The sequence below is a fragment of the Hibiscus syriacus genome, unplaced genomic scaffold, assembly GCF_006381635.1.
Source record: "Hibiscus syriacus cultivar Baekdansim isolate YM2019G1 unplaced genomic scaffold, ASM638163v2 tig00002237_pilon, whole genome shotgun sequence".
NCBI lineage: Eukaryota > Viridiplantae > Streptophyta > Magnoliopsida > Malvales > Malvaceae > Hibiscus > Hibiscus syriacus.
The window spans coordinates 1,157,501-1,169,330 of NW_024061918.1; the positions used below are offsets into that span (position 1 = coordinate 1,157,501).

The 11,830-nt window shown below is 35.9% G+C and overlaps 1 protein-coding gene across 1 annotated transcript; it reads left to right on the forward strand.

Moving 5' to 3' along the window:
- The first annotated feature begins 410 nt into the window (after positions 1-410).
- LOC120138683 lies at positions 411-1,698 on the forward strand. Its single transcript, XM_039154103.1, has 2 exons — positions 411-851; positions 955-1,698. The coding sequence occupies exons 1-2, from the start codon at positions 411-413 to the stop codon at positions 1,696-1,698; spliced, it is 1,185 nt and encodes a 394-aa protein (XP_039010034.1).
- Positions 1,699-11,830: the final 10,132 nt, after the last annotated feature.

The window sequence follows — 11,830 nt, forward strand, 5'->3', positions numbered from 1 at the left end:
AAAAAACTCTTTAGAATAATCTCACAAAATTGCAGAAGGGAAGAACTCTTAAGAAAGCTTTCAAATGCTTATAATTAAGCTTTGATTGTTGGATGATAAAACTCAAATACAAGTAGGGTATTTATAGGTTACAAGAAACAATCTAAACCACTCATTAAAATAAGCACTAAATAATCTAAACCATTGAAATTAAAACATGAGAAAAATACTTAATTTTTACCTAACTAAATTGATGTAAGCAATGACATCAAAACTAAATTGATGTAAGCAATGACATCAAATTAATTTAGGTGTGAACTTATTTAGGCTAATATTGAATTTTTAACAATGACGATATAATCCTTGGTGAACACAATGGTATCCCCTCTATAGATTTCTCCGAAAGAGTTCAACAATTGGCTAGTAAGAGCATGGATCTTACGCTTGTCATTAAGGTCCTAGGACGTCGCATATCTTACAACGTCCTCCATAACCGTATTTTCAACATATGGCAGACTACACATCCAATAAAGCTTATGGACATCGAGAATGTTTTTTTTGTGAAATTCAGCGCAAAGAGAGACTACCTTAAAGTGCTAACGGAGGGCCCTTGGTCCATCTTCGGTCACTACATTTCAGTCGAACCGTGGTCTCCCGATTTTCAACCCTCCCAGTCGGTTCCAAGTCGTATTATGGCATGGGTTCGATTACCTTTTTTGCCAGCTGTCCTATACAAAAGAAGTCTCATTGAAGCTATAGGGAACCAGATTGGCTTGGTCATCAAAATTGATTATCAAACCAATAACAGCTGCCGTGGACGTTTCGCTCGCATGGCCATCAATATCAATCTCAAGAAGCCCCTCTTCTCGAAAGTGATTATCCGTCCAAATAATATAATACGAGAACCTCCCCTCTGTTTGTTTCCATTACGGTTTTTATGGTCATTCTAAGGATTTTTGTCTGCATGTACAACAGGCCAACACAAACTTGCAAGAATCTGAGGCTGTCACGGTGTCTGATCCTCCGAGACCGGAGAACGTCATCCCTGAAGAACTCTACGGGCCCTGGATGCTCGTTAAACATAGACAAGAAAGGAAACCGTGCCAAAACATATCTCCAACAGCTGCAATTAAGGAGGTTACCATTTCTAATTCCAAATTCAACCCCATTTTTGAAGCTGATCACGATACTCTCTCTGATCCCACCCCAGGAAACCAAGCCGCAATTGATGTCACTATTCGTGCCACTCATCAAGCCATTACTTCCAATCAAAACATGCCTTCCAACGATTCCAACACCGTTAATAATTCCCTCCCTAAACCTTCTGCCTCTAAAGCTAAAAATAAGGGGAAAACACAAGTTTCCTTACGTAAACCTCCAACTTTCGCTCCACCTCAAAAACCTTCTGGGCATGCCTCTAGCTCCAACTCGGCAGCTGCCATCACCTTGCTTTCAAACCATCGATCCTCTTCTCTTAAGCCTTATGCTCCTGTTAACCCTAAACTGCCTTCCATTCATCGCAGTTCTTCTTTACCTCAGCTTCCTCATAGCTCTCCTAACATTTTGGACCCTTCGAAACATGTTGCTATTACCCTCAACGATAGTGCCAACCCGCCCTTGCCTTTGGAAGTTACTACAGGTTCTTCTGCTCTTCGTTCCTCCAATCGGTTAAATAGTGTAGAAGCTTCGGTTGATGGCCCCCAGGCCATGGTTGAATAATGATGTGTTTGCCTCTTTCTCTCATTTTATTCCACATGAATCTCAAAATATTTAATTGGAATGTTCAAGGCTGTGGTAGTCGCACCTTCCTTAGAGTGATGCGTCAATATTTACGTGATTCTCATGCAGATATCATTGTTCTCGTTGAAACAAGAGTTAGCAAAAACATTGCTGATAAGGTTATCACTTCTCTAGGTTTCCATAACTCTTTCAGGGTAGAAGTTTTGGGCTTTTCTGGCGGAATATGGTTATGCTGGTATGATCATTTGATTATCATGTCCTTTTTTCTCACTTTCAATTTCTTCATTGCCAGATTCGTCATAAGCAGGCTGGCCATTCCTTGCGACCTTTGTTTACGCTGGTTCACACGCTTCCAAGCGTAAACCTCTTTGGTCTTATCTTAATCAGCTTGCCTCATCTATCTCTGAGCCTTGGATTGAACCTGGCGACTTCAACGCCACTCTTATCCCTACAGACTGCCGAGGTTGTGCTCGTTCTGGAAAACCCGATAAAGATTTCTCTTCAACAGTCTATGACTCGTTTCTTCAAGACCTTGGTTATTCTGGTCCAGCTTTCACTTGGTACAGAGGGAGTTGTTCTGTTCGGCTGGATCGAAGTCTTTGCAACCTTCAATGGCTGGAATCATTCCCTGACACGGTTGTTCATCACCTTCTACGTATGAAATCCGACCATCGGCCTCTACTTATTAGTATTTTTTTTTGGATAAGTAAATTATATTCATAAAAAAAAAGTAGCTTAGCTGCTACAAGAACAAGGCAAGTCTCAGCACTAGATCAATCCCCAACCTATGCATATTTGCCTATTTACATCATCAATCCTCTGTATATTGTGGCTATACAATTTGATTTTTCCAACATCTTTTATACTATTTACAATCATATAAACAGAACGTGAAGAACCACTGAAGTTTATAAGGTTACGCTCCTCCCAAATGTGATACAAAAAACCAGTCCAAGCGAGTTTGAGAATCCGCACCCTGAGAGATTTACCCTTCAAATTAACAATCAGCCATTGGAGACGATCATCCCAATTATACGAGGGAGAACGAATCCCACAGGAAACCTGCACAGCCCCTCATACGTCCTGAGTAAAGGAGCAATCTACAAAGAGATGGTCTTGGGACTCAAGCCTAGTCCCACACAGAATACAACCATTATCCAAGATCAATCCAAATTGAATCAGTCTATCCTTCATAGGCAGTCTATCAAGGGTGGTCATCTAAACAATAAGGGAGAATTTCGGTATATGGGCAGGGAACCAAATAAGCCTGTGCCAACTAACTTTCTCTACTCGAACTCTAATCTGATCCCAGATCCATTTACCCTTGATCAGGTTCCAATTATCACAAGGAAGAAACAATTTCCTAGCATCCTCTCGAAGCTTCAACAGCTTTTTAAAAATCTAGCTAAAATAAGCTTTGTACTCAACTTCCCAGAAGCTAACAACTTTGAGGCAGTATGCACATATCCATGCAATCTAGAGTGAGCCATCATTTGCCAATATATTTTTAATGAGCAGTAGGCAACAAGCCTTACTCCAAAGTGCAAGATCCCTAAGACCCAGACCACCCTCAGACTTTGGTGAGCAGATCTGAGTCCATCTTATACGAGCACCCCTGGTTGGGGTGTCACAACCTTTCCAGAAAAACCGCATGCAAAGCCTCTCAACATCATTAGTGATCCCCTTAGGAAGAACAAGATGTCTTCTCCAAAAATTGAAAATATTAAATAAGACAGTTTTTACCAACTGCACCTACCCCTAAAACTGAGCTTTTTGTTGGACCATTGAGTTAATTTACCTTTAATTCTTTCCAATAGAGTAGAACAGTCTTTCCCTGTAAGTTTACGAGTAACAAAGGGTACTCCAAGATACCTGACAGGGAGTTGAGCTACCTTAAACCCAGTGGCTTGCTGAATTAGATCAAGTGTGTTTGCATTTAAGCAACAAGCAAAAAATTCAGTTTTCAGTGCATTCAACTTTAATCCTGATAGTTTATAGAAAACCTCTAGAGTGCTCTATACACCCAACACAGACTCAAGGGAGCCATGACAAAAGACTAAAAGATTATCCGCGAAGCAAAGATGAGTGAGAGAAATTCTCTTGCATTTGGGATGGAATCTAAAAATTCCTTTCTTGACAGCAACATTCAACAAGGAGGATAGGACATTCATCACAATAACAAAAAGATAAGGGGATAGAGAATCCCCTTGCCTAATCCCCCTTGCCCCTTTAAAATACCCCACCAAACTACCATTCAAGCAAATAGAGTACATAGGGGTAGTAATATAAGCCTTGATCCAATTACAAAATACATCAGGAAGCCCCACTGCCCCAAGAACAGACAGCAAAAAATCCCAGTTAACAGAATCAAAAGCCTTTTGTAAATCAATTTTTACAGCACATCTAGGAGAGAGATTTTTCGTAGAATATCCCTTCACTATCTCCTGAGCTAACAGAGTATTGTCAACTATATTTATGCCCTTAACAAAACTTGATTGATTATGGGAAATCAGACCAGGGAAGTAAGGAATAAGTCTATCAACAAGAACTCTAGTAATAGTTTTGTAAACTACTGAGCAACAAGAAATAAGTCTCAATTTCTTAGCCAAGATAGCATTTGGGGATTTAGGGACCAAACTAGGGCTGTGGCATTGAAAGCATGTAGTAAATAGGATGTTTGGAAGAAATACCTCACAGCAGAAATGAAATCATTACCAACAATGTCCCAGGCAGCTTTGAAGAAGCCAACAATGTAGCCATCAAGACCTGGGCTTTTATCCTTCCCTTGTCTAAAGAGGGCCTATTTGATCTCCACATCACTCACCTCCTTAGTAAGATAGATATCTGCACCATCATGTAGGCAAACATTAGTCAAGTCCTTCAAATTTCCAGCAGAGCAGCCCTTAACTAAGGGGTCAGGAGTGCCAATAAGGGTAGTGAAAAAACCCACTAGCTCAGTAGCCATATCTTTAAAAGATTCAAAAACTGCCCATTCTCACTTTTGATAACTCTGATAGTGTTCTTTTTCTTATTAGCTTGAACTTTCTGGTGAAAAATTTTTATATTCAAACCCCCTCTCTAAGCCAGTGTGCTTTGGCTTTCTGTTTATAAAAAACAACTTCAACAATTTCCAAATCCAGTAGTTCAGTATGGATCATCCTCTCTTCATCAGTTCTCCTCTAAGCTGTGTGAGCCAGATTAAATGTTTGTATCTGCTCTAATTCAACCCTTTTATCTCTATCTCTGCCACAAATGTCAGAGAAAAACTCATTGTTAAGCTCTTTAAGAAGAGGCTTAAGCCTTCTCAGCTTATTGAAAAGACAGTTCATATGAGATCCTGCACATTGAATCTGCCAAGAATCCCTAACTATAGTCAGAAACTTATCATGACCAGTCCAACAATTGAAGAACTTGAAAGGCTTAGGATGGTTGGTCATTGCTGCCTTATGTGACCACAGTAAGCCTAAACAATGATTAGATACCCCCTGGGCTTTGTATTCCACAAAAGAGTCTGGAAAATCCAACAACCATTGATCATTGACTAAAATTTTGTCCAATTTGCGGGCTAAGTAAGAGCCATCTTGCTTGTTGGACCAGGTGAATAAAGGTCCAAGAAAATGATGATCAATAAGGTCTAGGCTCTCCAAACACTCCTGAAAGTCCTTCATGTCAGGGGTACAGTGGACTCTCATGACATCAAAGTCAGAGCTCTCCTCAGCTTTGGCAATGATATTGAAATCCCCTCCTACCAGCCAGGAGGATTTCTCTGGATAGTAATCTCACTAGGATTTCTCTAATTTTGTCCGCACCAATTGGAATTATCCTGACTCTATCTTAGACACTATTCAAAATTTCAGTAGTACAGCTGCTGAATAGAACTCAACCCTTTTTGGATCCATAGGAAAAAGGAAGAAAATTATATTGACTCGGCTTCATGGTACTCAAAGAGCCCTTGAATCCCGACGCACTCATTTCTTGATTAATCTAGAGCATCACCTTTTGTCCGAACTTGAGCAAGTTCTTGGTCAAGAAGAATTGATTTGGTTCCATAAATCTAGCGCAAATTGGATTCAATCGGGGGATCAGAACACCAAGTTCTTCCAAGCCCTGCTCGTCGGAATTCTCACAGGAATAAGATTTATTCTCTTAAACTCTCCAATAGAAATTGGTATGACGATGATACTGCTCTCCAATCCGAAGCTAATTCCTATTTCAAGAAGCTTTTCTCCTTAGAAGCTCGTTCCCATGCCCCTAAGCCGCTTTATAATTATTTCCCCACCATCGATGGTGGCGAGATGTCTGATCTCAATCGCTTGCCATCTTGCAACGAAATTAAAAATGCCCTATTCACCATGGCACCTCTGAAAGCTCCCGGAGCCGATGACTTGCATGCTCATTTCTTTCAGAAACATTAGGATATCGTTGGTCCATCAGTTTGCAATATGATGCGTAGAATTTTTGCAGGTGAGAATATTCTGGCTGATAGTGAGTCTCCGAGTTCTTTTTCCGATTTCCGTCCAATTGGCCTTTGTTCCTTCTTTTACAAATTAATCACGAAAATTATTGTTCGACGGATTCAGCCCATTATGACACGATTGATCGCTCCAAATAAATCTAGTTTCCTCCCCGAAAGATCAATAATCGAGAACATTGTCATTAATCAAGAGGCGATTCAATTTATGCGTAAGAAGAAAGGTATGATGGGTTGTGTCGCAAATGTACTTCGGGTGGTCCCAAAATTACATTTTGAGTTAAATTGAATTTTACATTTTTAAAGTCATCACCAACCGTTTTAGATTAGATAAGGTTGGATACCTAAATTTTACTTTTAACCGGATTTACATCTTACCAGATATTCACTTGGAAGGGTTCGAGAGTTGATTACATGTGGAGAATGATGAACACCCCCACATTGCCCTTTCGGTACCAACACAGTTACAAGTTATCTTAATAATGAAATTTGAAGTTAGAGCCAAAATTTAAAAAACATATATCTAAATTATTTACCTTTGAGATTTGGTTACTATAAGAAAAAATAAACTAAGGCTGGAAAAAAAATAATTTGAGTCTAATCTGTAAAAGTAGAGTGAAAGGTCACTGGTAGCAAAATAAAGTAGTAATGTGAATCATACGCAACATAATAAATTAATAATGAAATTAAATAAATAAGAAGAACAAAATTTAATAACAATACAAAACAAATGAATACAAAATATTCCATAAATAAATAAATGAATCGTTAATGCAAAAATAAACAGAGAAGCAAATTAAAGGAAAAAAAAACGTTTTTGAATGTAGAATTAAAAGTGAAATAAAATCAATTTATACTACAATTCTAAATAAAATCCAAAAATAAAGTAAATATAACAAAAAAATCACGATGAAACAAAATAAGTAGGCCTATAAACGAATCAAATGCACACGAACTAGTGTATGTTCATGTTCGTTCATTTAACTTTAACCGAACAACTAAACGAATACGAGCATAAATGAACAAAATTTTTTTGTTCATGTTCATTTATGAAGGAATATAACTTGTTCATGTTCATTCATGTTCATTCATTTAAACGATAAACGAACACAAACGAACAAACATAAATGAACATAATAAATGAATATAAACGAACACAATAAACGAACAACACAAACACAAAAAACAAACTTATTCGAACACAACAAATGAATGTAAAAAAAGTAAACAACAAGAATAACAACTTAAAATTCATTAATATAAACTGTAACTTTAGAGTTAATTTGTTCGAATACGAAAAAACATACATAAATCATAAATAAGCTATATGAACATAATAAAGTCTTAAAGTTAATTTGTTCAACAAAACAATCTTCTTGAAATCCAAACAACTTCAATAATCTTCGTAACATATTCAACTTGCATTCCTGATCAGTCATTAATTCACCATCCATAGTGATCAGAATGAAACAAATAAAATTATATTAAATTAAAAGAGTTATAACTAAAGATGAAAAGTATACTAAAATAGCAAGGTTTACCAATTCATTCATTTTCAAGGAAGCTCAACATGTATGATATCTTCGTTTTTCTACAACAAATCAAAAAACCAAAAATATATTAGTCATTGTAAAACCAAATGCAATAAAACTTAAAACATAAAAATACCTTGTTTTTATTTTTCTCCAACCCATAGTATTGACGATATCAATAAGCTCCACAAACAAGCATATCTACCATCTTAGTTCCTAAAGAGGATCGATGCAAATCAATAACACTCCCACTAGCACTGAAAGCATATTCAAAAGCAACAGTAGCGATCGAAATTGCAAGATATCAGCAACCATTTTTGACAAAAATGCTAAATTTAAGATTGTTTTCCTTCCACCATCCCAGGGTATCAAAATATACACCAGGCTCACCAATTAAAACTCCTTCCTCTAAATAAGTGTCCAATTCTGACTTGACAGATGTAAAAGTATCGACACTTCTAATATGTTGGTCATATTTAGCTGTGCCAGTTTCAAAACATTTATCAAACTGACTGATTAAGGAGCTAACACTACTCTTAGAAGTACCACCAATACTAACACCTTAACTCCCATCATTTTCAGTAGATGAAACAACATTTGCTGCATTATGATCCTCAATATTCTTGGTACAACTCATATAAAGTATCTTGAACTATTTGTATTTCTCTCGGAGCCTCATCATGTGAATAAATAGCATTGAAAGAAAACTCAATCAATTTCATTTTATACCTGATAGAGAGAACGACATCAATTAGAACTCAAATAATTTCATTAAAATAAAATTCAAACAACTTAAATTTATACTCGGAAACTAAAACGACACAAATTGAAATTAACAAATTACAAGTACCCCAATACTTGTCAAATTTTTCTTCATCTTCATAGCCATAGCTACCATGTAATCACTTCCTCCTAAAACTATTGCATCCAATGCTTCTTTTATCCCAAAAAATTCGCTCAGAAATAAATTGGATGTAGGATATTCGGAACCTATAATATTAAAAAAATAATTAGTAGTAAATTATTTGTATTAAAAAATTAATAAAAAGGAATCAAGTTATACCTGAAATGATTTTTGTAGCTTCATTGAAAAATGCCAAGAATGAGAAAACCTCTTCAACTTTTTTCCAGTCTTCCTCGCTCAGTAAAGTAGTGTATGTAGACTCTCAATCGACATAATTCATAAACACTTCTTTGAACTTCAAAGCAGTAGACAACATAGCATATGTAACATTCCACCTGGTACTAACATATAAAACCAAGTGCTTTTTTGGCATTGAAAATTGTTTGGCGAGTTCACTAAAGATATGCAATTGACATGTTTCACACTCTCACGAACATTATGAATTATGTCTTCAATTTCCCCAAGACCATCATGAACTAACAAATTAAGGATATGTACACAACATCGCACATGAAATAATTTTCCACCAACATCAAGTTTCTTCTGAAGATTCAAATTTTCCATCAATTTTCTAGCCACCACATCATTAGTCTTAGCATTATCCACTGTCAAAGTCACCACCTTTGTCTCAATATTCCACTCTTTTAGACACTTAAAAAGTGAATCATAGATACAAACTCTAGAATATGGTGGAGGCACATCAACAAAACTTAATATGTGTTTGTGAAGATTGAAATCAGAATCTACAAAATGGCATGTAATTACCATGTAATGAATATTTTGATTCGATGTCCACATATCTGTAGTGATGCTCACACGCTTGACAACATGTAGCAATTTTTGAACTCTTTTATTTCAATCTCATAACTGGAAATACAATCTTGTTTAATAGAAGCACGTGAGATCTTCTTAAATCATGGATTTGCTTCTTTCATTACCACATTAAACAGTTTATACTCCATAAAATTAAAAGGTAATTCATAAACCATGATCATGTGGGAAATAACCTCTCTCATCTTCGCATTGTCAAACTTCCAATTTCGAACCATAGATGAAGAATCTGATTTACCATGCAACACTTTTAAACTTAACTGACCTCTGTTAACCACTTTCAACTTTGGACAATCGCCAATATGCCTATACAAGGGTGTGGTGGTTCCATATTTCATTTTCTTAATCTTTTTTCCACAATGGATACATTGACACTAGTTAGTTCCATCATGCAACTTTACCATCCGGAAATATTCCCAAGCTCCCGAAGTCTTATTTCTCTTCCTTCTAGTGAATGGAGTTGGTTCTTCATTGTTGGTTGCATCAACGTTTTCTACACCAGCTGTAGTTGCTGCATCTACTTCTCCGTTATCAGCTACAATAAAAACATCTTGATTTTGTGTACTTTTCATGGTTGGAGTGTCAGTACTTGATTCAAATTTGGTTGATTTAAGTGGCGAATAGTTGTCGAAAATTGGTCGTCCTGAAAGGGGAATGGATGACTACAAGAAACATCAGACATATGTGGTACAACAATGAGTAAATGTTAGCATTAGTAAATAAAAGGAATTCTCAGTATGACCTCAACTAATTCAGCTTCAACCCTTAATTATTGGTACCATGAACAAACCATACAGAGTACATACAATTAGGACAAACCAAAAATTGCAACAAAATGCAAAATAGCGATCCAAACAACCAAACGAATTAAATCAGGAACAAACTTCAACACTTGCTACAACCACCACTCCTAAACCACATAATGAAGAATCAACAATGCATTTTATACTTGTAATCACACCTGCAATTGAGATAACACTATAAACTGATAAGTTTCAACTCCCAAGTTTTTTGGAAGTGCAACCTCTCCTTTTACTAGACGATAATTCTACATAATGATGAACTTATTTATGTTGTCTACCTTTTCTGTTATATTTATCTCTAAGCTAGTTTGATATGATATATTGAACCTGTGATTCTTGTGTGTTCTACTCATGGCCTATATTGTGTTGAATTTCAATGGAACTGATATTTTGTATGCCTATTGCTTGTCATACATATGTTGAATATATGCATCGAAAACATTTAGAAACCATATTTCAACACACCCAAGCTGTGGGTAAAAGAAAACATTTATAGAAAAAATATAATTATAAAAAGTTATTCAACTATTGATAGAGTGGTACAGATCTAAAATTTAATGTTTTTTTAAAATGTTTTGTCAACTTGAAGCTGGAGACCTTACCTTCCATTGTTCTTTCATGAAGAATAGTCAGCAATGCAAATCAACCAAATATATAGTTTCTACTCTCACCTTCTCCGGTTCTTCCTGGAAATACCCATTACTTCCTCTATTACACGCTTTTCAGAAATTGCATAGAAACCTTTGTTTCGTTTCATGAAAAATTCTATATATTTTTCTCTTTACTGATGCTGATATACTTCGATTGTTACATTTATCTTCCCGTCTATTTCTAGAAATAAGTATGATGTTTTCTTGAGTTTTAGAGGTGAAGATACCCGCAAAAACTTTACAGATCAACTATTAAGCCAAATAAAACAGAGAAAGAGATGAAAATAGACCTGTAAAACTTCAGATTGGACTAGTAAATAACTTGTTTTGAAGCTTTTACCGATCGCCTCCATTGGGCACTATGGTTTGGGAAAATAAGGGAAAAATGAATATAAGTGCGAGGTGCCTCACGGGTTAACATATTAGAATTAATCTCCAAATAAAATTGGGATCAATTTTCATTGAGAAATCTCAAGGAATGCTAAATCTATGATGATTTATTTAAAAGCTCTTTCCTTTTTCATTGATTCTCTCTTCGAATGAGATTTTTTAACAAAAACAAGATCGAAGCAACAGATACAAAAGTAAAAATAAAATAAAAATTAACATAAAAGAAAATTATCGGTTTTCATTGAGAAACCTCAAGGAATGTTAGATTTAGGAAAATCTATTCAAGAATTCTTTTTCCTTGTGCATTGGTTTTCCCTCATCCGATAGAGTTTTTTTAGAAAAAAAGAACGAAGTTGACCGAAACAATAAAGACAATAATAAAAATTAAAAAAAGAATAACAATGAATTTAAAAAAACTCACTTTTATTGCTCTTGTTCTTCGAACCACAATAGATGATTCTTTTTTCTCTTCTTTCCTCCTTTTTTTTCTCTTTTCCTCTCTTTTTTGTCTTTTTCCCTTTTTTCTTGTC

Coding starts and splice junctions, on each gene's coding strand:
- LOC120138683 (XM_039154103.1), top strand. CDS start 411: ATGGATCTTACGCTTGTCATTAAGGTCCTAGGACGTCGCATATCTTAC. Junction 852..954: donor AGAAGCCCCTCTTCTCGAAA/GTGATTATCCGT, acceptor CATGTACAACAG/GCCAACACAAACTTGCAAGA.